Raw genomic sequence first — 25,554 nt, forward strand, 5'->3', positions numbered from 1 at the left:
TCCAAGCGCTCGGTGTTGAAGAGGCCCGTGAGGATCCAAGATGTCTGCGCCCATGTAAGGCTAGTGACCGGCGGCGACTTCTTCCTCCGCTCCGGGCCCCTCTGGTACCGGGCTGAACCTGAGGACGATGCTGGGCCGGACTCTCCGAGAAGTGAGTGGATGTGGCCCGGAGGGGACCCGGGAGGGCGGAGACACTCGAGGACTCCGAGGTCAAGGTCGCCCCGGGTCACCCCGCACGGCTCGGCCCTCCTGGCCGCCTACATTGCTGAGTGGGAAGTGGGATTCGAACCTGTTGCTCTTAGGCAATACACTCCGTACCCATTCCCAGGAGTAAGGACGTCCGGGGAAATGTTTGCACCGATAAACCGTGGGGTCATCCATCCCGCGCGATTTGGGGAAGGGTTCTCAGACCGACCATTTCAACCCTGTCCCAGCTGTGCTCGCTTAGGGGCGGGGCGAATTTGTATCATGCAGAATTCGAACGAAATAATTGGTGGCTTTAAAACAACAACAACAACAACAACAACAACAAAAACCCTACATTCTTCAGAGACCCCCAAATAACTAGGATTCCTACCACTACCTTCTCTCCTGGACATCATGTTTAAACCCCTGCTTAAGCTGCAGGTCGCAACCCCATATATAGCAGAAATTTTGACAGCAGTTTAAAGGGGGGCGCGGGTAGGTGGCGGGGTTCCGAGAGACCGTGGCCAAAGTTGATTCAAAATCAAAGGCGTTGTGAATCTAAGGTGTTCTGACAGCGCTCACCGATGCTTCCTCCCTGCTTCGCTGCAGCAAGGTTCACCATGTTTGCCTTCCCCAGTAATAATGCCTGAATCATCTCAACTCAGAATCGAGACTGTTGTGTGTTAATGAATCGCAGAGGGGTTTGTTATGTTATGTGTGTTATGGATTGCAGTGGTTCTTTTCTTTTAACCATATGTGCATCTTTTCCAAACTTGTAGACACGTAACTGTTTAACTGCAGGAAGCAAAAACTTTTAATATTTTCCTAAATCATTTCTCAACTTGTCACATAGCTTTAGTAGGAAATTCGTGTATCTTTGGTTTATTGGCGTGAAGGTGCTTGATTCTAAAAATGGCTGTTTGAGTTATTGGTTTGAGTTTCACTTAAAAATCATTAAATGGATTTTGATTTGAGATAATTCAGCTATTTCTGATATAGCCCTAAACATGGTCACACCATTTTGTATAGGGTATTTATTTTATGTATCAGTTCTCAGCACTGATAATTTTCAAATCGAAATGTTGGTAAACTGAAAAAAAAATGGAAGTAGCCTAGATCCTGAAATATCAAATATTCAGCCAAGATTTAATTCTTTATTTAAAAATAAGCAAGTATATACATTTTATTGGTATGCGAATTTGTTTTAATCTTTAATAGATAGTAAAATTATGTGTACCAAAGAATTTTTTTGTTTTGGTTTGGTTTGGTTTTTCAAGTCAAGGTTACTCAGTGTAGCTTTGGAGCCTATTCTGGATCTCACTCTGTAGACCAGGCTGGCCTCGAACTCACAGAGATCTGCCTGGCTGTGCCTCCCGAGTGCTGGGATTAAAGGCATGTGCCACCACCGCCCGGCCCAAAGAATTTTTTAAATATCTACTTGTTTTATGTATGTGGATATTTTGTCTGCATGTACATCTGCACACCACAAGTGGGCATCAGATCCCGTGGGACTACAGTTCTAGACAGTTGAAAGCTGCCATGTGGGTGCTGGGAATTAATTCAGGACTTCTGGAAGAGCAACCAGTGCTCTTAACTGCTGGGCCACCTTTCCAGCCCCCCAAAATTGTTTTAAAATAAATTTATTTATGACTTATCCATAAATGATTTGTATGCCTTCTTACTATACAGATATACCAGGGTTTTGCAAAATTTCTCTGACAGAAAAGGATTGTGTATGGAAAAGGCTTAAGAAACCCTGCCCTAGACTCTAGCTGTAGATAGCTTCTGGAGGTCTCTTCCAGATGCCTCATAACACACTCTAAAGCAAAGTGCTGGTATACCAAGCCATTAAGAAAGTAAAACCTAAAGCACAGCTATTATCCATTGGCCCGTAGACTGTCCTTCACATCCTGTATTTGTTAAATCACTAAACCCTGTATAATCTCTTCTGTCACTTACTCTTAACTCTTAATTCCTACTCTTAACTCTTTTTTTTAATTTTTTTCATTTATTTTACATAACGACCACAGTTTCCCTTCCCTCCTCTCCTTTTCCCTCTCCCCACCTCCCTTCTACCCTCCCCCCATCCACTCCTCCTTCTTCATTCAGAAATGCAGGCCTCCCATGGGCATCAATAAAGCATGGCACATCAAGTTGAGGCAGGACCAAGCTCCTCCGCCTGCATCTAGGTTGGGCAAGGCAACCCAGCATGGGGAACGGGTTCCCAAAAGCCAGATCAACAGGGACTGGTCCTGATCCCACTGCTAGGAGTCCCATAAACAAACCAAGCTACACAACTGTTACACACATGCAGAGGGCCTAGGTCAGTCCCATGCAGGCTCCCTAACTGCTGGTCTAGAGTCCCTGAGCTTCCAGTAGTTCAGGTCATCCTCTCTGTGGGTTTCCTGGTCATGATCTTGACCCCCTCTGGACTCCAGGAGCTCAGCCCAGTGCTTGGCTGTGGATCTCTGCGTCTGCTTCCATCAGTTACTGGATGAAGGTTCTATGATGACAATTAGGTAGTCATCAATCTGATTACTGGAGAAGGCCAGTCCAGGCACCTTCTCCGCTATTGCTAGGAGTCTTAGCTGAGGTCATCCTTGTGGATTCCTGGGAGTTTCCCTGGCACCAGGTTTCTCCCTAATCCCCAAATGGTCCCCCCATCAAGATGTCTCTTTCAATATTCTCCCCATCTGTCTGGCCGGCCCCTAACCCAACCAACCAGATCCCTCATGTTCCCATACCTCCGTCCCCCTCCCCTCTGCCCCCAGTTTACCCAGGAGATCTCTTCTATTTCCCCTTCCCAGAGAAATCCATGCATCTCTCTTTGGGCGTCCTTATTACCTAGCTTCTCTGGGGTGCTCTTAACCCTGATTCATGTTTTAACATGGATCACCTGACTTTGTCTGGGGCCAGACTCTCTCAATCTTTACAACAGTCTGCTTGCCCACTCAGAATCACCTGGGGCTTTAGTTAAGCCTTCAACTGGTTCCCACTCTAGTCTTAATTACATCTGTGTGATTAAAACTAGAGTATATGGCTTAGTAGGGTCTCTGGGTGGATTTTCATAACAGTGTTGAGTGCCTGTCCTGCCCTACCATTTCCCTTTTGTGTCCCCATCTGGGAGGTCTCTTCTTTCTCAACTGGCAGCATTTCAGGAATTATAAATTATAATGAGACATTTAAATCCATAGGCTTTTAGTAATACTTTTCCCCAAAATACTATCCTACATTGTATGTGACATATCCTACTATTAGTGAAAAGTCAAATTTGTTCTTTTTGTTGTTGAGGTAGGATCTTGTGCCCAGGCTAGCCTTGCTAAATTTGTTCTCAAAAAAGAGTGGGAATCCCCAAAACTTGTTTAAAATACAACCTATAAAAAAATGTGGCCTGGCCGGGCGGTGGTGGCGCACACCTTTAATCCCAGCACTCAGAAGGCAGAGCCAGGCAGATCTCTGTGAGTTCAAGGCCAGCCTGGGCTACAGAGTGAGATCCAGAACAGGCACCAAAACTACACAGAGAAACCCTGTCTCAAAAAAACAAACAAACAAAAAATGTGGCCTGCTTTTTCCCTCTCTTATGCACCTGCGGTGGAAGAGAGAGGGGTGTGTGTGTGTGTGTGTGTGTGTGTGTGTGTGCGTGTGTGCGTGTGTGTGTGTGTGTGTGTGTGTGTGTGTGTGTGTGTGCGCGCGCGCGCGCGCGCGCGCGCGCGCTACCCCTTCTGACATGAATAAGCCATTATAAAAACATTTACTTCATGGGGAAAAAACAGTAACAAAAAACCCTTAACAGGGGAGTTGACCCAAAGGAAGACCGAAAAGTTGCCTTGACATTACAGCTTTTACTTAATAACTCCTTTAACAAATATTGCTAATGCCTACTGTATTCAAAGACTGTTTGGTAGTTATTTTACCAGGTGGAAAAGTATCTTCTGTCTACTTTGTGGTTTTTTCCGTGTTTCTGTCCAAATGCTCCTAACTTTACTAGTTAGAAATTGATTAGTTCAGTACACATTCGCTCTTTAATGTGTGCAGATGCCCGAGAGTAGTGAAAGATTCATTCTCCTTGTAAAGTCTATCAGCTGAATCTAAGTTCTCTATTTCCTAACACGGTAGGTGAGATAATTGATTAAGAAAGGGAAATTTTGCTGGGGAGGCAGTTAGAGAAACTTGGAACTAAACATCTGGGGCAATTTGGGGGACCATTAATGGAGCTTGGGATAGCAGAAGAGCCCTGGGACAAGGCCGCAGGATGTGATGACAGATAAGAAGTAAAGCCCAGTGCCAGGTCCTGCCCGACTGCTGACTATTGAGCAGTCCTTGAAGGGAGGAGTGAGTATTGAAAAATAATAGATATGAAAAATAGAGATGTAGATGATGAAAAGAAAAAGACAGAGACACAGAGTAGCATCCAGAGGGCTCTGGGTCAATACCACAGTCACCCCGATTTTATTCCTCATGAGCTTTTTACACACCAGCAAGGGGAGAGGCAAAAGGTATCCCCCTCTCAAGGACACCAGGGTTCAAGGTACAGAGTACAGATAAATAGAAACACTTCCTTAATTCTCAAAACATCTATTAGCCACGCCTTTCGGCAAAGTATCCTGTAATTAGGCCTTGAAGTATAAAACACCTGGTAACCACTTCTTAGGCCAAAACATCCTGTTATACAGCCTTGCTGGGCAAAACAAACTTGGACTCTCTGACCTTGAGTCAAGATGGAGTAAAGCCACACTATGGAGTCTCTGTGGGCTCCTACAGCCCAGGAGGGCTGCAGCCACAGCTTCAACTGCAGGTGAATCTCAGTGAGTCTCAGTTCCAGGACAGTCAAGGCTGCACAGTGAAACCCTGTCCTAGGAAAAAGGTGTGTTGGGAGGTAGTTGTGCAGGTGTATTTAGGTTTGACTCTTAGTTTACTCTATCCTGGCTTGATCCCAGTTTTCTTGGAGTTAGACTCAGAGCTACTGCAATTAATCTAATAGTTTGTGTGGATTGGCTTCTCAGGGTTCAAAACCAAAAAGATTTTCTTAGCCAGTGTTTTACTGCTGTGAAGAAACACCATGACCACAGCAACTTTTATAAAGGAAAGCCTTTAATTGAGGCTTGCTTTCAGTTTCAGAGGTTTAGTTCATTGTCATCACAGCAGGGAGCCTGGCAGCATGCAGGCAGACATAGTGCTAGAGAAGGAGCTGAGAGTTCTATATCCAGATCCACAGGCAGCAGGAGGAGAGAGGTACTGGGTTTGGCATGGACTTTAGAAACCTCAAAGCCTGCCCCTAGAGACACACTTCCTCCAACAAGACTGTACCTTTAAACTACTGCCATTCCCTAAGCATTCAAATATTTAAGCCGATGGGGGCCCATTCTTATGCAAGCCACCACGTTCCACTCCTGGGCCCCCATAGGCTTGTATCCATATCATAATGCAAAAATTCAGTCACTACAACTTCAAAAGTCTACATAGTCTGTAACACAGTACTCCATCTCTTAACTGTAACACCCTGAAAAATCAAAATCAAAGCAGATCACATACTTCCAACATACAATGGCACAAAATATACATTACCATTTGAAAAAGGAGGAAAGAGAGCACAGTGAGGAAATACTGGATCAAAGTAAGACCAGAAACCAGCTGGGCAAACTCCAAACTGCATCTCCTTGTCTGATGTCAAAACACTCTTCAGATCGCCAACTCCTTTCAGCTTTGTTGACTGCAACACACTTCTCTTGGGCTGGTTCCACTCCCTGTTAGCAGCTCTCCTTGGCAGGTATCCTACAACTCTGGCATCTCCAACATCTTGAGGTTTCTGAAGCAATCCAGGCTTCACTTTAACAGCTTCACACAATGGACTCTCTGGACCTCCATTCAGGGTCACACATAGCATATGCCTGGCCTCAGTGGCTTTCCTTAGTTGACTCTACCACTTGGCTGAAACTTCCAAGTTCTGCTGCTTGTTGGGGCTAGAGCATGGCCCCGTCATTCAATTACGTCTGTATCAGCTTTCTGTTGTTGATGGTTTCCGTCATGTCTTCAGCTTTCTCTAATTCATTTTTACAAGTTGGAGGCTTAGTTGGGTGAAGTCTTGCTCTGTGGTCACCACTCCCTTTATTCCTTTAGCATCAGGATTTTCTTTAAACTTTTTAATCTCCTCAAGCATTGGATTTAGCTCCATTACGTTTCCTGGTGTTCCCTTTCTCCTCAAACTGTACATTTTGAATTTTTCCTTTCTTAGCTTGTTCCTTTCATTATAGATCTGTGTAGGAGTGGCCACTGATAACCACATGGCACAGTCAATACTAGAGTGTCTTTAAATCTCTTCCAGTGCCATTAATCCAAATTCTTCAATTCAGCCTCAGGCTGATTTTTTTTTTTGGGCAAGGGCAAAAAGCAGCCACATTCTTTGCCATTCCCACGGTTCTCAGCGCTAAGAATGTCATTGCTTCGATGATATGTTTAGTAGCCAAAAGCTGATCTTTTGCAGACCCTCCCCCTAAATGCAAACTCCTGTTGCTTTATACATTCCAGACATGAGAACACAGTCAACGTAGAGAACAAACTCTTTCCCGTGAGAGTAAACATAGAAGTGGTAAGGAGAGTATATTATGAAGTCCCCCTGTCCTGTCCTGTCCTGTTGTGTGCCTTTGGACAAATGGACAGCTTTTGGGCTTCAGTTTCTTCATTTGTCCAAGATGGTTAATAATGTCAAACTTCCTAATGAATTGATGAAACAAACCAACGGTGCCTGGCTCTTGGTAAATACTCATCGAGAATTACTTTATTCCAGACCCCCTTGTCTCTGAACTCACATAACAGGTGGATGATACAGCTGTTTTTGCATATTATCTCCAAAGACAGCCTGACATCATTGACTTCTTGTTACCTGCTGTCCTTCTGTGATCAGCACGTACCTAGTCTTACTTCCTGCAGGACATGGCAAATAATACTCACTTCATCTCAGGTCTCACTGCCAAATAATAGGCACTGGTCACTTCTCATGCATTTTTTAAAGATCTATTTTTATTGTTTTTTAATTGTGTCTGTGTTCTTTGTGTGTGTGCACGTGAGTTCAGGCACTTCGGAGGACAGAGGAGTTGGCTTCCCCAGACCTGGAGTTACAGGCCTTGTGAGCCACCTGAGATGGGTGCTGGCAACCAAACTGGAGTCTTGTGCAAGAGCAGTCTGTGCTTCTAACTGCTGAGCTGTCTCTGCAGCCCTGCTTCTCATGCGTTTTAACCCTTCATCCACCATGTACATTGGCATGAGGGTTTCAGATCCCCTGCAACTGGAGTTACAGAGAGCTGTAAGCTGCCATGTGGGCGCTGGGAATTGAACCCCAGGTCCTGTGGAAGAGCAGCCAGTGCTCGTAACAGCTGAGCCATCTCTCCAGCCCCCACCAGCCTTCTTAATGCACAAAAAGACAGAAATTCTGAGAAGTTTATATAAGATGTGTGTGTATGTATATCATATGTCTGTGCACTTTTCTGAACACTAGTATGTCTTATCTGAAATGTCCAGTAAATATAAAGGTCTTTTTCAGTGCCATAAAATGCTTCTCTTTTTTCACTGTGTACTCCTTGGGTTACAGTAAGCTGCTCCCTGAACCTACTGTCCCCTACCCATCTATACCCAGGCTGGGCTCAGCTGCCCCAGGCCTGCACGGCTCACTTAACTACTGTTGTTTGCCCAAGCCTAACTAAGAAACAAAACAAGTTAACAAAGAGGAAGATTGCTCCCCACCATTCGCATCTTAGAGCTGATCAATACCGCCCTTTGCTTACTGCACTGTCCGAGAAAAGCTTCTCTGGGTTTTGAGCCCAAGCCTCACCTCTACATTTTGTTTCCACACTGTACTGCTTATGGCTCCCTCAGTACAAGATTTGGACCTGCACAGAACCTGTAAAGAGACTAAATTGTCTCTTCTGTAGGTTTCCGCAGCACTGAAACAGGGCCAGGTTACACCAACAGAGCTCTGCAAGAAATGTCTCTCCCTCATCAAGAAAACCAAGTACCTCAACGCTTACATTACTGTATCAGAAGAGGTGGCCTTAAAGCAAGCTGAAGAGTCGGAGAAAAGATACAAAGAAGGTAAATGTAAATTATGTTCAATTATATATCATTGTTTTCTCTCAAGAGGAACAATTTAGTTGGGTGTAGCAGTGTCTTTCAGTAAGTAAAGCTTTAAACTTAAAACAATCCCTTGTTTAAAGAACTTGTTTTGAGTATTTGGTGTAAATATTATATAGTGCCTATCTGTATTAAACTTGATTTCTAAAGTTTCATTCTGGAGTTCTCTGTCTCTCTCTCTGTCTCTCTCTCTATCTGTGTGTGTGTGTGTGTGTGTGTGTGTGTGTGTGTGTGTGTGTGTGTTAGCTGGAGTGACCATCTTGTTTTTAGCCCTCACAGCACTTGGGTGGGCAGAAGAATAAATCACATGCTGGGTGGTGGTGGTGCACGCCTTTAATCCCAGCACTTGGGAGGCAGAGGCAGGCAGATCTCTGTGAGTTCGAGACCAGCCTGGTCTACAAAGAAAGTTCTAGGACAGCCATGGTTGTTACACAGAGAAACCCTGTCTCAATCCCCCACTACACCTCCAACAAAAGAATAAGGCATGTGGCCATGCCCGGCTTTTGATGTCGATGCTGGGATCTGAATTCAGGGCCTCTCGTTGGACAAGCACTCTTCCCTACTGAGCCGTCTTTCTACCACCACCCCTTTGTGGCTTTTAAATGTAGGTCAGTCCCTTGGAGATTTAGACGGAATTCCTGTTGCTGTAAAAGACAACTTCAGCACATCTGGCATCGAGACAACATGTGCATCAAATATGCTAAAAGGTAAAGTCTAATGATTACAACATTAGTACTTTTATAAAAGTGAGTGTTTTCAGCTTACAGATAAAATACTGAAGCAGCTTCAAGATACCCTGAGATTAATTAGCCTTGTGGGAAGGACTTAGGATAGACTGTCGCCCCTTCACTGCTTGCTCGTTACATCCAGAATTAATTTAGGCATTGGCCAGCCCCATGAATGAATACTGCTTACGAAGTTTCTGAGCCTTTTCCAAAAGACTTGGTACTGGCTGCCATTACTCCTGTGGACACTGAGAATTCATCAGCTCCTACTCACCATCTCTCCAAACTGTGTAGTAATACTTAGTTTTATTCTTTAATCTATCAGGCTGGAAACAAGAATGTTTACAGAAAAAAAAAAAATGAGAAAGTAAAGGTCCTCAGAATGCTGCCCACTAAAAGTGAAATTCTGAGTCCTCTTTCATTAGGTGGACTGGAGTGGAGTTTGGAATATAGGCTAGCGGGTTTTTTGGTTGGTTTTGTTTTTTTCCAATCTGTGGGTGGGGTGTTGTTGTTGTTGGGACAAAGTCTCACCGTGTAGCCCTGCTGGCCTGAGTTTGCTGTGCTATCTGAACTGGCCTTAAATCACAGAGACTCTCCTGCCTCTGCCTCCTGAGTGCATAGACCTGTTTCTAACCAAAATTAATAAAAATTACTACGTGACATAACATTATCTAAGAAGCATAAAAAAACTTTTGAGCATAATGATAAGGAATTAGAGTCAAATAAATTAGATCTATCTTACCATCCAACATTTTATAGTACTCTTTAAGTCAATGTTTTCTGATTGTAAAAATAGTGAATGATGTACTGTAAAAAATGGGCAGTTGGCAGGAGAAAAATTAACTAGAAGAAAGTACAACTTGCTATTTAAATTAAGAGTAATTTACACTCCAATAGTAATTAATTAAAGTTTAAAATCATGCTTCCTGCTCATTGTTTTCTCTCATAATATAATATATAATAAAGATACTATTTCTTCAGGTTATATACCGCCTTACAATGCTACAGTCGTTCAGAAGCTGTTGGATCAGGGAGCTCTACTCATGGGGAAAACTAATTTAGATGAGTTTGCTATGGGGTAAGTAAAACGAAGTTTCTCTCTCTTTTTATTTAACATCTGTGCCTTTAATTTCACTGCACATAGGTACCTAAAGGTAGCAAGAAGGTGGCTTGAAGATTTTTTTTAAATGTCTGTTTTTCTTGTTTTTATTTGTATGTAAGAGAATGACTGCAGGTGACTGCAGGTGCCGGTGGAGGCCAGAGGAGGTCACTGAGTCCCTTGGAGCTGGAGTTGCAGGCAGTTGAGAGCCACCCTGTGGGTGCTGAGAACCAGCTCCACAAGCTCCAGACTGTTGAGCCAAGTCTCTAGCTGCTTCATGAGGACTGTGACATGGGAGTCTCAGTCCCTGTGAAAGCTTATCAGTCGTCTAACGAGTATGTAGATACATTGTTTGGGTTTAGAATGTATTTCCCTGGTGAATGATGCTGTGAAGTGCCTTCTCGTGTGCCTATTTTGCCGTTTGTATGTCTTCAGTTGGTTTATTTATTGGGTTGTAAGAGTTCTTTCATATATTCTAGATCCAAGTACGTTTTCCAAGGTGGTTTGCAAATCTGTTCTCAGAGTCTTTGGCTTATCTTTCATTCTGTCTGTATGAGTTACTTTTGTCTTTGCTGTCATACAGATAACTGACAAATCACCCTAAGGAAAGAAGGGCTTATTTTGGCCTACAGTTTGGGGGTACCTGGCAGGAAAGATGGCAGCCGGAGCCTGAGGCTCAGGGCACATGGCCTGTGCAGTCAGGAAGCAGAGCAATGACTGTCACTGCTCAGCCCGCTTTCTCTGTAGTGGGGGCCTTGACCCGTGGGATGGTTCAGGAATGTGCTGCCCGCAGTTAGTGTGTGTCTTCCCACTCTGCTAGCCCCGAGGCTGTGTCCTAGGTGATGCTACGTCCTAATTTCGGTCCAGTCCAGCTCATCAGTTTTCTCTTTCATGATTCATGCTTCTATGTTGATCTCTACCGATGCTTCCAGTAGTCCTTATCCAGACCAAAAGGACAGGTTTTTATAGAGTGAGCTGTTATATTTAGATGTCACCGTGTAGTTTAAGGTTTTTGTGTATTGTGTGAATATAATTCAGTTTTTTACATATGGACATTTTAGTCCCACCACTGTTTAGACAAGACAAGCTTGTCCTTGTTCTCTGCAAACACATACATGTAAACTTGAGTCAGTATCTGTCTTGACGCTGGTGGCAATAGTCTCTCACTTTGTTCTTTTTCAAGTCACTACATGTGCACTGCGGCCTGTTTTAAAGTCACTGCATGTGCACTGCAACCCTGCTTTAAAGTCACTGCATGTGCACTGCGGCCCTGCTTTAAAGTCACTGCATGTGCACTGCGGCCCTGCTTTAAAATCACTGCATGTGCACTGCGGCCCTGTTTTAAAGGCACTGCATGTGCACTGCGGCCCTGTTTTAAAGGCACTGCATGGGCACTGCGGCCCTGTTTTAAAGTCACTGCATGGGCACTGCGGCCCTGTTTTAAAGTCACTGCATGGGCACTGCGGCCCTGTTTTAAAGTCACTGCATGGGCACTGCGGCCCTGTTTTAAAGTCACTGCATGGGCACTGCGGCCCTGTTTTAAAGGCACTGCATGGGCACTGCAGCCCTGTTTTAAAGTCACTGCATTGCACTGCGGCCCTGTTGTAAAGTCACTGCATGGGCACTGCAGCCCTGTTTTAAAGTCACTGCATGGGCACTGTGGCCCTGTTGTAAAGTCACTGCATGGGCACTGCGGCCCTGTTGTAAAGTCACTGCATGGGCACTGTGGCCCTGTTGTAAAGTCACTGCATGGGCACTGTGGCCCTGTTGTAAAGTCACTGCATTGCACTGCGGCCCTGTTGTAAAGTCACTGCATGGGCACTGCAGCCCTGTTTTAAAGTCACTGCATGTGTACTGTGGCCCTGTTTTAAAGTCACTGCATGTGTATTGCGGCCCTGTTGTAAAGTCACTGCATGGGCACTGTTTGTTTTCCCCATAAGCTTTAGCAGCTTCCTTTGAACTGGCCTCTGTCTGTGTCTTCTAATTCACAAATGTCATGAGTATGTGCTAGTTGAGATTTTTGTTTATTTTTCTCAGCAATACTTTTGAGATTTTCCAATGTAAATTTTTTATAGAGCTTTTGTGATTTATATTTTTGACTAGAGTTTTTAATTTAATTTGAGGGATTGGACATGTGCAAGTAGAGTTCAGAGGACGATTCAGGGAGTCTATCTTTTTCCCCAACATGTGGGTAACTAGGCATTGAATTCAGGTTGTCAGGCTTGGCAGCAAGTGCCTTAGCCCACTGAGCCGCATTCTAGTCCTGACTCATTTTATGCTGTAGTTTTTCAGTTTCTAATTATTTATAGCAAATGCATAAAAACATAATTATTTTTTTTCTTTCTATATTTAACATTGGCCTCCTAGCCATGTTAAAGTTCATGTGTTAGTTCTAGTTGGTCTTTGTAGGTTCTTTGGACTATTTTGTGTAGATAGCAAAGACAGTTTTATTTTGTATTTCTTATTATTTATCTACATTTTGCCTTGGTGAAGCAGTTAAGACTGTCAATGAAGTGTTGAAGAAAAAGTGTAAAATGGGGAGGTGGAGAGATGGCTCAGCAGGTAAGAATGCTTACTGCTCTTGCAGAGGACCTGAGTTCGCTTCCCAGTAACCACATGAGTAACTCACAAACACCTGTAACTTCAGCTTCAGGTGACCCAACACCCGCTTCTGGCCTCTGTGGTCATCTGCACTCATGCATAGACATAAATATGTACAAATAATTAAAGTTGGGGGTGAGGGGCGGATGTAAAGCAGATAGCCTTGCCTTGTTCCTGATACTACGAAGGAAAAAGTCCATCATTCAGCAAAAGCACTTTAGATTTTTCCACTTTATAATTCTTTTCACATTTATAATATTTGTTTGATCAGTGTTCCTGTTTTGTAGAAACAGCCCTGGACTACCGTGTTTATTGTGATATCTCTTAGTGCTAGGTAATGACCTCATCCATGGAAGTAAACTTGGACATGGATTTTTAGGATATTTTCTTTTCTCAGCTGATCAAAATTAACATGGCCAAAGAGGAAAAAGTAGACTTAGTATGTCTCCAGTGTGACTCTTTGAGGACACTCCATTACGTATGAGTCAGCTGGAAAATTATAACCTACGTCTAATAGCAAGAAGTATGTAGCAAACCTAAATCAAGAAGCATTCTATTGACGTTTTTTCATTAAAACAAAAAGATGCTGTGAAAATGTTCCACAGTAAGAAGTTAAAGAATGTAAAGGCTAAAATGATAAAATTTGGAAAACCTATTAAAAAAGTATTTGTGATTTGTGGCCTTGACCTAAGCAAAAATCTTTTTTGCTAGGACACAACATAATTCAAAATAAAAACTGGTAGATTGGGCTTGAGTAAACTAAGAACTTTTGAAATATGCTACTTCAAAGTGATAAATCTGAGAAAAACTGTTATGTAAAATATATAGTACTTTAGTTGATATGTTGACCCATGCCTGAGGCAGAGGCAGGCATATCTCTTAAGTTCAAGGTCAGCCTGGGAGCTGCCTGTCTACCCACCCTACCCAAAATGCTGAGATGACAGGCATGTGGCTGTCTTTCTCATGTGAGTGTTAGGAATTCAAATCAAGGGTCTCGGGCTTACATTACAAGTGTTCTTGCACACTGAGCTATCTCCTCATCCCTCGTTTGGGGTTTTGTTTGGGTTTTTGAGACAGGTTTCACTCCAGCCCAGGCCTGCTTGGGATTCATAGATATCATCCTGTCTCAGCCAACTAAATGCCAAGACGGAAGGCGTGAGCCACCACACCTGATGAACCTTCTGATTAAGGGGGAGATTCCTTTAAAAGATTTCCTAGTTGTCTGAATGTGTGTGAATCTTTTCAACAGAAAGATCTTAACTTACAGGGGAAATCATCTTTAATTGATTTGGATAATCAACGGGGATAAATCTTCCCTTAGCTAGTAATTTTCATTTCCACCACAAACTTCTCCTGCCACCCTCCTTAGCTGCCTGTTGAGCTCAGCCCTTTTCAGCTCAAGCTACAGTGGGTTAAGAAAGTTCCCTGAGTTTCCCTGGGGACAGAAGAGGACGTTTTCTGAGGTACTGCTTTGTCTCTTCCTCTCAGATCTGGAAGCACAGACGGTGTGTTTGGACCGGTTAGAAACCCCTGGAGTTACTCGAGGCAATACAGAGAAAGGCGGCAACGTGACGAGCGGGAGGATTCCCATTGGCTGATAGCTGGAGGGAGCTCAGGGGGCAGTGCGGCCGCTGTGGCAGCCTTCACGTGCTTTGCGTAAGATGCTCCTGTCTGTGCTTTAAACCCCACCCAAGTATAGCGGTCAAACCACATGAAAACCCAGCAGCAACGGAATTCAGACCCTGGTATTCGTATTTCTTTCTGGTGAGCTGTTTGTGTTCAAAGTATACTCAGCTTTAGCCCACTAGGTGAACTTTGGACAGTAAAACTTAATTTAAGGGCTGGAGAGATGGCTCAGAGGTTAAGAGCACTGACTGTTCTTCCAGAGGTCCTGAGTTCAATTCCCAGCAACCACATGGTGGCTCACAACCATCTGTAATGAGACCTGGTGCCCTTTTCTGGCCTGCAAGCACACATGCAGGCAGAACACTGTAAACATTAAAAAAAAAAAAAAAAAGACATTAAAAAAATTTAATTTAAAATAACATTTTATTATCTTTTCTTCTGTAGTCTCTGGTTCTTTAAAAACATAGCTTTATGGATCTCACCAAATAAAACATTGAACATGAGTAGACTTCATGAATATCATTTTTTAATAATTTAATCTGGCGTCAGTTCACTATGCAAATGACAGTGTTTTAGTTTATTGCTACAGAGCTGCGGGTGGTGATTTATCCTTCAGAAAATCTCTAAAAAGAAAAAAAATTCCCTTAGTATATATCAACAGGATATTTACAATAGTGTTTCTGTAACTCTGCGGCTGAAGGTGCCTGCCACTAAGCAGAGCTTTTCAGCCTCCTTAGGAGCTGATTGTCATACATCAGTAAGAACCCGTCAGCCATGTTTGAAGTGCCACTGTTAAAAACATCTATTTCTTTTTCTAGGGAGAGCTAGTATCTGAAGTGTGGTCTCAGTTATAGCCCAGGTTGACTTCAGTCTTTGTAGCAGACAATGGCCTCAAACCCCTGATCCTCTTGCCCAGCTCCCAAGTGCTGAGGTCATAGGCCTGTGCCACTGCCCCTGGCCCTCCAAACATTGTTAACCACCTAAAGAATAGTGAATACTGATTTATTTTATCAGTCTCAATTTAAGTTGAATGTGTTTCCTCAGTAATATAATAGGTATATATTTCCCCTCTCTTTAATTATCCACTAAAACTACATTCTTTCACAGGCATTGCAACCAATAATTTATTTACATATTTTAGAACTATGGAGCAGTAGTCTCCTCAGACTTTTTTTTTCATATTGCTGAAATCTTGTTAAGAAGAAAAGCCATTTCATTTATCTCTGGAATGTTATAGCATTGCATTAATATTAATGAGAGTTCTGACATGTTAGAATGCAGGATCAGGTGCATTTTTTTCCTACCCTCATCATCCCACTTAGTGTTATCTTTCTGAATCGACTTTGAGAAGATGGCATTTTGACACATAATTCCTATGGAAATGTAGGTTTTACTTTTACACAGCCGTCAGTGAATGCTAATAAGAGACAGTATCTTTTTAAAATTATGAAAGCAACAGACTGATTTTGTAGTTAAATGGACTTGGTGAGAAAGGAAATATAATTTGCATTTTCTGTAGAGCACAAGTGGCATGTTATTGTTAGGAACATTATTCAGTCCAAAGCATTGCTTTCAATATAATCAGTAGATTATATATGTACATATAGTCAGTAGAAATGCCAACCAAAAGTAACTTCAGGATGAATGTCTCCAAACTGTCAGGTAGTCTGCTTTTGTCTCCCTGATACTGATTTATTTGTTTTATTATAGTTTTTAAATTAAGATTCTTGGAGTATTATTGAGCCACATAGAAAGAATGAGACAGGGCACTGTGGGGTGATGTAGAAAGTTACTTAAGGTACATTAAGTGGGAACAAGTTCTGAATAGTGCATATAACTCCTGTTTAGAGTAGTCACTACTTTGGCATGGATGTTGGTCATACATGGGGTATCTGGATGAAAGGGTGTAACGGGGCTGTTGCAGGTACTACATGAGAAAATTTTTACTTCTATATCATATACTTTAAATTTTGCAATAGGCATGTACTATCCAACAGCTTTGTTTTTAAATAATTGTTTAACATTTCAGTTGTGGTAAAATATGTATATGTAATTTTGCAATTAATCTGCAAAACTTGTTTTCATTTTGGAAAACTGGAACCAGCGCCCATTAACTGCCCCCACCCCAGTCTCTGGCAGCCTCCTCCCTGCTGTCCCTGGGTCTGCGTGCGCTGGGTACGTCCTGCATATGCTTTCTGCATTGGTCCTCCTGTGACCGGCATGTGTCACCTGGTTCCTTCTTCTACATCATATATGGTCTGAACCATGTTACTTCTTTTTTTTTTAATAAGAACAGCATATATTCTCTAGGTGAGTGGGCTAAGAAATGAACATTCACTTTGTTGAGTAATGAAAAGTTTTTCAAAATGAATATTTAATAAGTTTTTTTTAATCAGATTAACCAGAATTTTAAAAACTACTACTCAGTAATGATACTGAAATGTTAAACACAGTTCGCTAGAAGTAAATATATGAATTGGCCTAATCTGCAACAAGTAATTTGATTATATAGGTTAAGAATTTATAACAACAAACTGACCCTCTTGTTCATTAACCCTGCTTCTTAGAAGCCAGCAACCTAAAAGCAGTCAGCAGGAGCAGAGATTTATGTGTGAAGGTGTTTGACAACAAAGGTTTACTACAAGTTATCATTCCAGATGAAAACAACATTGTGCAAATTACAGTACGTCTTTAGCTATGACTCTAAATGGGAGAGCAAAGGCTTGGGATCTGGGTTTCTGCAGAGAGTGTTTAGTTTATGAAAGCATACTGCCTATTGTTACGTGACCTATTTTATTTACACATATTCTCAATTTTTACAATTTTAATGGCAGCAGGGGGTCACTATAAACACACAAAAAAAGGATGGAAACTTACAATTATGAAATGTTCTCCAAAAAATAAAAACACATTTTTAAAAAGCGTTCAAAGGCCAGGCATAGTGGTACATGCCCATAATTCCAGCACTCAGGAGGCAGAGGCAAGAGGGAGGGTTGATTCTGCCAAAATGTTAACAGTGTTTGTTGCTGGGTCTTCGTGCTTTTCTATACCATATGGATCCCTTGAGATGAGTATGGATTACTCCATATAATTAAGGGAAAGTACACTTTAAAATAGTAGATTCCTAATGCAATTAAAGAGTGTCATTCCTCTAAAAAGAATTCTCTTTCAATCTTCAATCCCAGGGCTCTAGGGTCGGATACTGGAGGCTCCACCAGAAACCCTGCTGCCCACTGTGGGCTTGTTGGTTTCAAACCAAGTTATGGCTTAGTTTCCCGTCATGGCCTCATTCCCCTGGTGAATTCGATGGATGTGCCAGGAATCTTCACCAGATGTGTGGATGATACAGCGACTGTGTTAGGTATTTCTGTGGTTACGTATTATTTGAAAGTCTCACTGTAAAACAATATGTCTGTCACACATAAGGATTCCTTCTTGCAGGTGTACTGGCTGGACATGACCCCAAAGATTCCACCACAGTACAAGACCCTATTAAACCATCCATGATTCCCAGTGTGATGGATGTGAGCAGACTGTGTATAGGAATTCCAAAGGTAACTTCTTTTCATTACTTTTCAGAAAAGCTGGTTGGTGAAATGCTTGGGAGGTGGACTGGCTGTTTTTGAATTCCTGTACCACTTCTTTGATTGGCCATGTGTACTTAAGCATGTAACTTCTCTTCCTAAGCCCAGTTTCTCCCTTTGTGAATGAGGATGATAGAAATACACACCCTGAGAGTTGTGGGGATCCAATTTGATTATTCTATAAAACAAGGGTCTGTGAACTTCTCTTGGAAAGAAAGGGATTCTGTTTGGGGCTTTGTAGATCATAGATCTGGGCTTTATATCTCAGCTATTATAGTGAAAAGGCAGCCATAAGCAATATGTAAATGAAGAAATGTGTCTGTGTACCAATAAAATTTTATTTTTAAAAGTGGATGACTATCACATCTTACCTGTGGTTACAGTTTGCTGATCGATGTTGTAAAAGACATAGGCATACCTTCTCTAGTAAGGCCCCATTAAGTGTTATTGCATTTATTTTTATTATTGCCATTTAGACTATACCTATTAACAATAGCAATTAATAATCTATACATGTAAGTAATAAATTACTGACACTTTAAAATTAAAAAGATCAGGAGTGTGTGTGTGTGTGTGTGTGTGTGTGTGTGTGTGTGTGTGTTTTGTGAGTTTTTATTTAAATTTTAATTTATTCTTAGAAATAGCTATGGATGTGTATGGATATTTTACCCACATGTACACTTGGTACTGTGTGTGGGCCTGGTGCCTGTGGAGGCCATAGATGCCCTGGAGGTGAAGTTACAGATGGCTTTGAGCTGTCTGATGGAGGTGCTGGGAGTTGAACTCATGTCCTTTGGGAGAACATCCAGTGCTCTCAACTGCTGAGCCATCTCTGTAGCCCTTTTATTATTTTAAGTTATACGTAGGTGTGTGTCTTCATGTGGCTATATATACATAAGTACAAGTACCCACAAGGCCAGAGACATCAGCTCTCTGGAGCTGCAGTTGGAGGTGCTGGTGAGCCACTGAGGCAGGTGCTGGCGACCAAGTTCAAGTGTAATAAATAAGAGCTCTAAACTGCTGAGCCCAGCCTGACTTCCGGTTCAGTACCCTCCTGCCTTTCTCTCAAGTGCTGAAATCCAGGTATGTACCACCTTAGCCAATTATATACCTGACAATATATTAATATTTAATACATTTTAGGAATCTTTTAGGAAAACAAATACTGCAGAATAATGAGGCTTCTTAATTTTGGCACCATTGGTATTTTATTCTGGAAGGTTCTGTGGTAGAAAGCCATCTTTTGCATCCCTGGCTTCCACCCCTATCCCATAGCATCCCTCACCACTACAACTCCACAGTCAAAGCATCCACAGACATTATCAGGTGACACCCTACTGTAGAGAATTGCTACTTTAAAAGACTTTCATCAAGATAAATATCTGTACTTTCTTTAAAAAACAAGATAGACCAAAGCTTTAGAAGTGAACCTAGTTGAGTCCTAGATCCCATGTTGGTGTGATGTATAGTGTTAAGAATGCTACTTTACTTCCCTATTCCCAATACTTTTCATCCATAAAATGAGGGATGATGATACCTATGTAATGGAGGTGTGAAAGCATAAACTGAGAGAACCTCTGAAAACTATCAGCAGAGTATTTGAGACATAGTGAACAGGTAGGAGTTCCCAATCAGATCGCTAAGCTTTATACTGTGTCCAGCTAATACTGTCCAGTACTGTGCTCACATGCCATCAACATTTCTAGTCTAGTCTTTCTAGGTACCTACCAGCTGTATTATCAGTATTTTAGTGTAGTGTATTGCCAAAGATTTTAATATATAGATGTTTCTGAGTCTATATAGACTTTCTTGTGTTTTGTTTTGTTTTCCCTCTAAGGAATATCTGGTACCAGAGTTGTCAAGTGAAATACGGTCTCTCTGGTCCCAAGCTGCTGACCTCTTTGAATCTGGGGGTGCCAAAGTGATTGAAGTCTCCCTGCCACATACCTGCTACTCAATTGTCTGCTACCATGTGCTATGTACATCAGAAGTGGCATCGAATATGGCAAGATTTGATGGACTACAATATGGTAAGATGGCTGCTTTGGGGTTGTTTAAGATACCACAGACATTTGAATGGTTCACATACTAGTTATTATTCGGGAAGGTAAATCAGTAAATCAATTTTTTTCCTCTATTATTTTAGTATTGAACTTATGGTATTCATCATAACTCTTTCTTATGTTTGGTTCTCTGGACTGAAGGGATTGTCTTTGTGTGCCCAGCCCATCTGATGTAGTGTCTGACAAAGTGGAGCTCAATCAAAGTTTGCATGGATGGATGGCTGAATGGATGGTTGGGTGAATGGGTGGGTGGTTGAATGGGTGGGGGATAGATGGATGGATGGATGATGAATGGATGGATAGGATACATGAGTGGATGGATGATGGATGGATAGGATACATGGGTGGATGGATGATGGATGGATGGATGCATGGATGGATGGACAGCACATGGTTGGACACATGCGTGGGTGGATGGATGGATGGATGACAAAGTTCTTTCATGGTTCTTTTCTCTCCATGGTTAGTTCTCATAACTAACTGGTCAGTCAGTCACAAAGCAAATAAAGAAAAAGAACTTGGACAGGAAAGTTCTCTAAGATCCACATTGTTCATAATACTATTTCACAGCCAAACCTTTAATTCTTTTTCAAGTAATATTTACCTCTTGTTCTCAGGCCACAGGTCTGGCATTGATGTGTCTACTGAAGCTATGTATGCTGCAACCAGACAAGAAGGGTTCAATGATGTGGTGAGAGGAAGAATTCTCTCAGGAAACTTTTTCTTATTAAAAGAGTAAGACAATTACTTTAAGAATTTTTACTACTCTTGAAACCTTAAAATTTTTATATACTTGCTTAGTTAGCAGGGTCCTTGCCTAGATCTCTAAGGCCCCAGGTTCGATATCCAGCATCAATATTGTGGTAGTGAATAACTGTAATCCCATTACAGGGGTAGTGGAGGCAGGAGGTTCAGAAGTTCAAGGTCATCATTGGTTGCATAGTGAGTTCAAGGCCAGCTTGGGACATGAGATCCTATTAAAAAAATAAAGAAAGAAAGAATACGGAGCTGGTAAAGAGCTCTTGCTGCATAATCATGAGGACCAGAGTTCCGACCCCAGCTCCTACATAACAAACTGGGCATCCTGTGCATGCCTATAACCCTAGATCCAACAGAGGTGGAGACAGGAGGATCACTGGGATTTTCAGGGAAAGACCATGCCTCAAAGGAATAAGTGGAGAGCAACAGAGGAGGGCGCCCGCATCTGTATCTCTGTAGAGCCCATTGGTCAAATGGTGCAGGAAGGGTGCATGATGTTTCCATAGCACGCTCCTGGAATTAACAACAACAACAACAAAAAAAAATCACTTTTCTCTCTTCTTGTATTTGGATCTCAAAGGGACTGGAGTTGTCATGTCCAGTTCCACACTTGAGGAGCCTACAGTGTAAAAGAGTCCAGGAGCAGCTGAAGAGTTTTCATCTTCTCTCTCCTTATGTCACTGATTTATGGTTCTGTCTGTGTCTGGCTTTCCCCCTAATCTTTTAATAGTATTTGAGCATCCTTCTTTTAATTTTTTCTCTGCCCTCTTAGACTAAACTGTTCATAAAATACAAAACTGTAACACTGTGTGTTTTTCTTGTTTCTCTTTTTGGAACCTGCTTCTCAGGACTGTTTCCTACTATCTAATTCAGGCAGATGTGAGACTAGTTATCGTTATACTGTAGATAGTCTGAGACATAGTTCAGGCAGATGTGAGACTAGTTATCATTACACTCTAGATAGACTGAGATATGATAGAAAATTGCATAAGCCTTTGAGACCCAAGTTTTTAACCTTTTGTACCTAGAAAGTAACTTAATCACACTGTATCTCACCCTAAAATAAATGCTCTGGTTTAGCAATTTCCCAACTAGGCAGTATTATTTTATGGTTATTTGATAGAATTGCATCTAGTAGTGAATTCTAATGAATAAATTTCAATGATAAAGTTTTAGAATAACAGTACAGTTGAACAAAATTCATTATTATAAGTTGTTAGGATTCAGCTGGGCAGTGGTGGTGGCACTTGCCTTTAATCCCAGCAGTTGGGATGCAGAGGCAGGCTCATCTCTGAATTTAAGGCCAGCTTGGTCTATAGACCAAGTTCCAGGACTGCCAGGGCTACACAGAGATATCTTGTCTCCAAAAAACAAAAAAGAATCTAAGTAGTGTACTGCGGGTGTGGTGACCAGGTCTTTATTCCAACACTAGCTAGGGTCTCCATAGTGAGTTCTAGGCCAGCCATGCTACATAGTGAGACCGTCTCATAAAATAGAATAGCAATTGGCTAGCAAGATGACTCAGTAAGTAAAGGCACTTTAGGCTGATTGACACTTGAGTTTAATTCTGCGATCCACATTGTGGAAGGAGAGGTGACTGGCTGCTTGTCCTCAGACCTCTACTCACTCCCTTCCTCGCTCCCTCCCCCAAAGAGTAAATAAATAAATAATAATAATAATAGTCTTGCGGTCCCTGATGGTAAAGCTGAGCATCCAGTGGCTCTTTTAATAAGTCTAATGTAAGAGAACTGCCTTTAAAAACAAAACAGAAATAGAAAAAGTCTTTAAGATATCTTTGTATTTTTCCACAGAAATTATGAGAATTATTTCATCAAAGCGCAGAAAGTGAGGCGTCTCATTGTGAGGGATTTCCTGAATGTCTTTGACTCTGGCGTGGATGTCCTGCTGACTCCCACCACCCTGCGCGAGGCAGTGCCGTACTTGGAGTTCATCAAAGAAGACAACAGGACGCGAAGTGCCCAGGATGACATTTTCACACAAGCTGTAAACATGGCAGGTGAAGATTCCTTAAGAATGGTGGGGTTGTCTTCAAAGTTTAGACAGCCCCCCTGGTCTTTAATTCAGCTTCTAGCAGAATTGTTTCCTAAAAACAGTACCCTTCCCTTGCCGGCGGTGGTGGCGCACGCCTTTAATCCCAGCACTCGGGAGGCAGAGCCAGGCGGATCTCTGTGAGTTCGAGGCCAGCCTGGGCTACCAAGTGAGTTCCAGGAAAGGAGCAAAGCTACACAGAGAAACCCTGTCTCGAAAAACCAAAATAAAAAAAAAAAAAAGAATAAAACAGTACCCTTCCCTTCCAGAACACTGAGAGGAGTGTGTGTGTGGCCTGTGCATGCATACTGTATACGAACATTTTCTTAACCAATATGCAATATTTTTATTTTCAAAATATTGAAACATATATAAAGCTTTAAAGGTAGTGTACTGTGTTCTGTATGCCCTTACCTAAGTCTGTCCTCGTTTGTATCTTGCTTCAGCTCTCTTCTCTGTCTGTCTGTCTACCCATACCACCTCCCACACATACTGTATTGAACTGTCTCATTTGAAAAAAACCTTCTAGACATGACATTTTACAGCTGAGTGATTTAGCACAAATCCTCCCTAAACACATTGGCACATCTGAGAAAACTAATAGAAGTCCAATAATAATCTAAATATAGTCCATATTTCAATTTTCTCAGCAATGCTAAAAATGTCTTTTAATATTGTTTTGCCCTTATATCTACTTTTTGTTTGTTTGTTTTGTTTTGTTTTGTTTTTTTCCCTTTGGTTTTTCAAGACTGGATTTTTCTGTGAAACAGTCCTGACTGTCCTGGAACTCACTGTGTAGACCAGGCTGTCCTTGAACTCACTGAGCTCTACCTGCCTCTGCTTCTGGAGTGGTGGGATTAAAGGTGTACGCCACTACCTCCCAGCTCTACTTTTGTTCATAATTTTTAAAGGTTTACAGTAGTCACCAGGTTGTATCTGTTACTGTCTGTGGAACTACACCAGGCTGTAGTTCAGGCACCAGATGCTGAGCTTACCGCTCTTCTGTTTTTTCTTTTTACTCTTTTGTTCCTGAAGGACCAAGACTTCCCTTTTATTATTCCTTTCATGTTTAAACACATTCCTCTACTTTTCTTTTAGGGTAGATCAGCTGGCTGCAAATTCTCTAAACTTTCCTCTTGTAAATGTCTAGGTTTTCCTTTAAAGGTATTCTTGCTGGATATGGGGTTCTGGTTCGAGTGTTCTTTATCTTAGGACGCTTGAAAAAAGGCGATGCTCACCTCAAATCCCAGGGCTTAAGAGGCATGGGGGGTTCACAGCAGTGGAAGGGGAAAGGGATGAGTAAGAGCAAAGTGTCAGGAGGGCTGTGATGAGCCCATTTTTGTATGTTAAGCTAAAGTTCTTTATTAGAAAAGGAAGTCTGCTGAGCCACTTTCCCCAGTCCCTCACCCTCTGAAGTCCCCACCTTTTAAATGTTTCCTCCTAAGTGACAGCTTCTGAAGAGTTGAGGCTGCTCAGGCCCATTCACCAGACTGCTTTCTTATAATCAGGTTAAAGGGACGTTTTTAGCAGAAAACCCCATACTTCTTACTCAGGAAGCAGTTATAGTCATTGGTCCCACTCTGGGAAACTACGCTGTTTCCTTAGGAAGGTAGCTCATGGGGCTGGGGAGAGGGCCCATGGGTAAAGCCCTTGCTGCGTCCCAGCACCCACATGAAGCCAGATGCAGTAGTGTGCATCTGTAGCTGCAGTGTTCCCGTAGCAAGATGGGAGGTGGAGACAGGAGACACCCTGAAGTTAGCAGGCTGGGCGGCCTGCATATACAGTAGTGAGCAAGAGTCTCAGATGCTGATATATCCACGTGTGCACACACAAACACAAAGAAAACAAAAAGCTAGCTGGCCAGATCATTGCTAAGCAATTCATGTGTCTTATCCCGGTTTTATTGCTGGGAAACATCATGACCAAAACAAGTTTGGGAGGAAAGTGACTTACTCTTCCACATCACAGTTCATCATCAAAGGAAGTCAGAACAGGAACTCAAGCAGGATAGGAACTTGGAGGCAGGAGTTGATGGAGAGGTGAAACTCACTCTGTAGACCAGGCTAGCCTCAAACTCACAGAGATCCACCTGCCTCTGCCTCCCGAGTGCTGGGATTAAGGGCGTGTGCCACCACATCTAGCTATCATAGTTTGTTTTAAGCCTTATTCTCTCTTTATCTACAAGCAGAGAGAAGGCAGATTCATCAGTGATGACTTCTTTCTCTTCCTCAGGCTTGCCAGCAGTGAGTGTCCCTGTGGCCCTCTCAAAGCAAGGGTTACCGATAGGACTGCAGTTGATTGGACGTGCGTTTTGTGACCAGCAACTTCTGGCAGTTGCCAAATGGTTTGAAAAACAAGTCCAGTTTCCTGTTATTCAGCTGCAAGACCTCATGGATGATGGCTCGTTGGTACTTGAAAATGGAAAGTTAGCTTCTGTTTCTCTGACCCAATAGTGATCAATGAATCAAGCAGCTGGCTGGGAGTGGGATGCAGGGATCCAGCGCCGGGCCTCAGGCTCGCCAGGCACGCCCTCTGCCACCGGACTGAACCTCCACCGCTGTGAAGTGCAGTTAAATGACTCGTAAGAGGCGCTGTTCTCTAGAGCGCCCAGGGATCTTTCTCAGCCCTGTGACTGGGTTCACTGTCAACTCTGTCTGTCCTGGGAATCACTTCTTCAAATCTCCATGATGTTGTTAATTGTAATATTTACACATTCATTAAATAACTGTTCAATTCAA

General features: G+C 42.4%; 1 protein-coding gene across 1 annotated transcript; it reads left to right on the plus strand.

Annotated features, from left to right (window-relative positions):
• Positions 1-25,554, plus strand: Qrsl1 (glutaminyl-tRNA amidotransferase subunit QRSL1). Its single transcript, XM_059272451.1, has 11 exons — positions 1-151; positions 8,112-8,271; positions 8,919-9,017; positions 10,017-10,113; positions 14,224-14,391; positions 17,547-17,722; positions 17,803-17,915; positions 19,783-19,975; positions 20,626-20,743; positions 22,579-22,784; positions 25,049-25,554. Exons 1-11 carry the CDS (start codon positions 128-130, stop codon positions 25,267-25,269), a joined length of 1,575 nt encoding a protein of 524 aa, XP_059128434.1. The 5' UTR covers positions 1-127; the 3' UTR covers positions 25,270-25,554.

This window comes from Peromyscus eremicus, chromosome 8b, assembly GCF_949786415.1.
Source record: "Peromyscus eremicus chromosome 8b, PerEre_H2_v1, whole genome shotgun sequence".
Classification (NCBI taxonomy): domain Eukaryota; kingdom Metazoa; phylum Chordata; class Mammalia; order Rodentia; family Cricetidae; genus Peromyscus; species Peromyscus eremicus.

Bases quoted from the DNA above. Each gene is read 5' to 3' on its own strand.
- Qrsl1 (XM_059272451.1), top strand. From the start codon at position 128: ATGCTGGGCCGGACTCTCCGAGAA. The intron at 10,114-14,223 runs GTAAGTAAAACG...TCTTCCTCTCAG, and splicing joins TTAGATGAGTTTGCTATGGG to ATCTGGAAGCACAGACGGTG. The intron at 20,744-22,578 runs GTAAGACAATTA...ATTTTTCCACAG, and splicing joins AACTTTTTCTTATTAAAAGA to AAATTATGAGAATTATTTCA.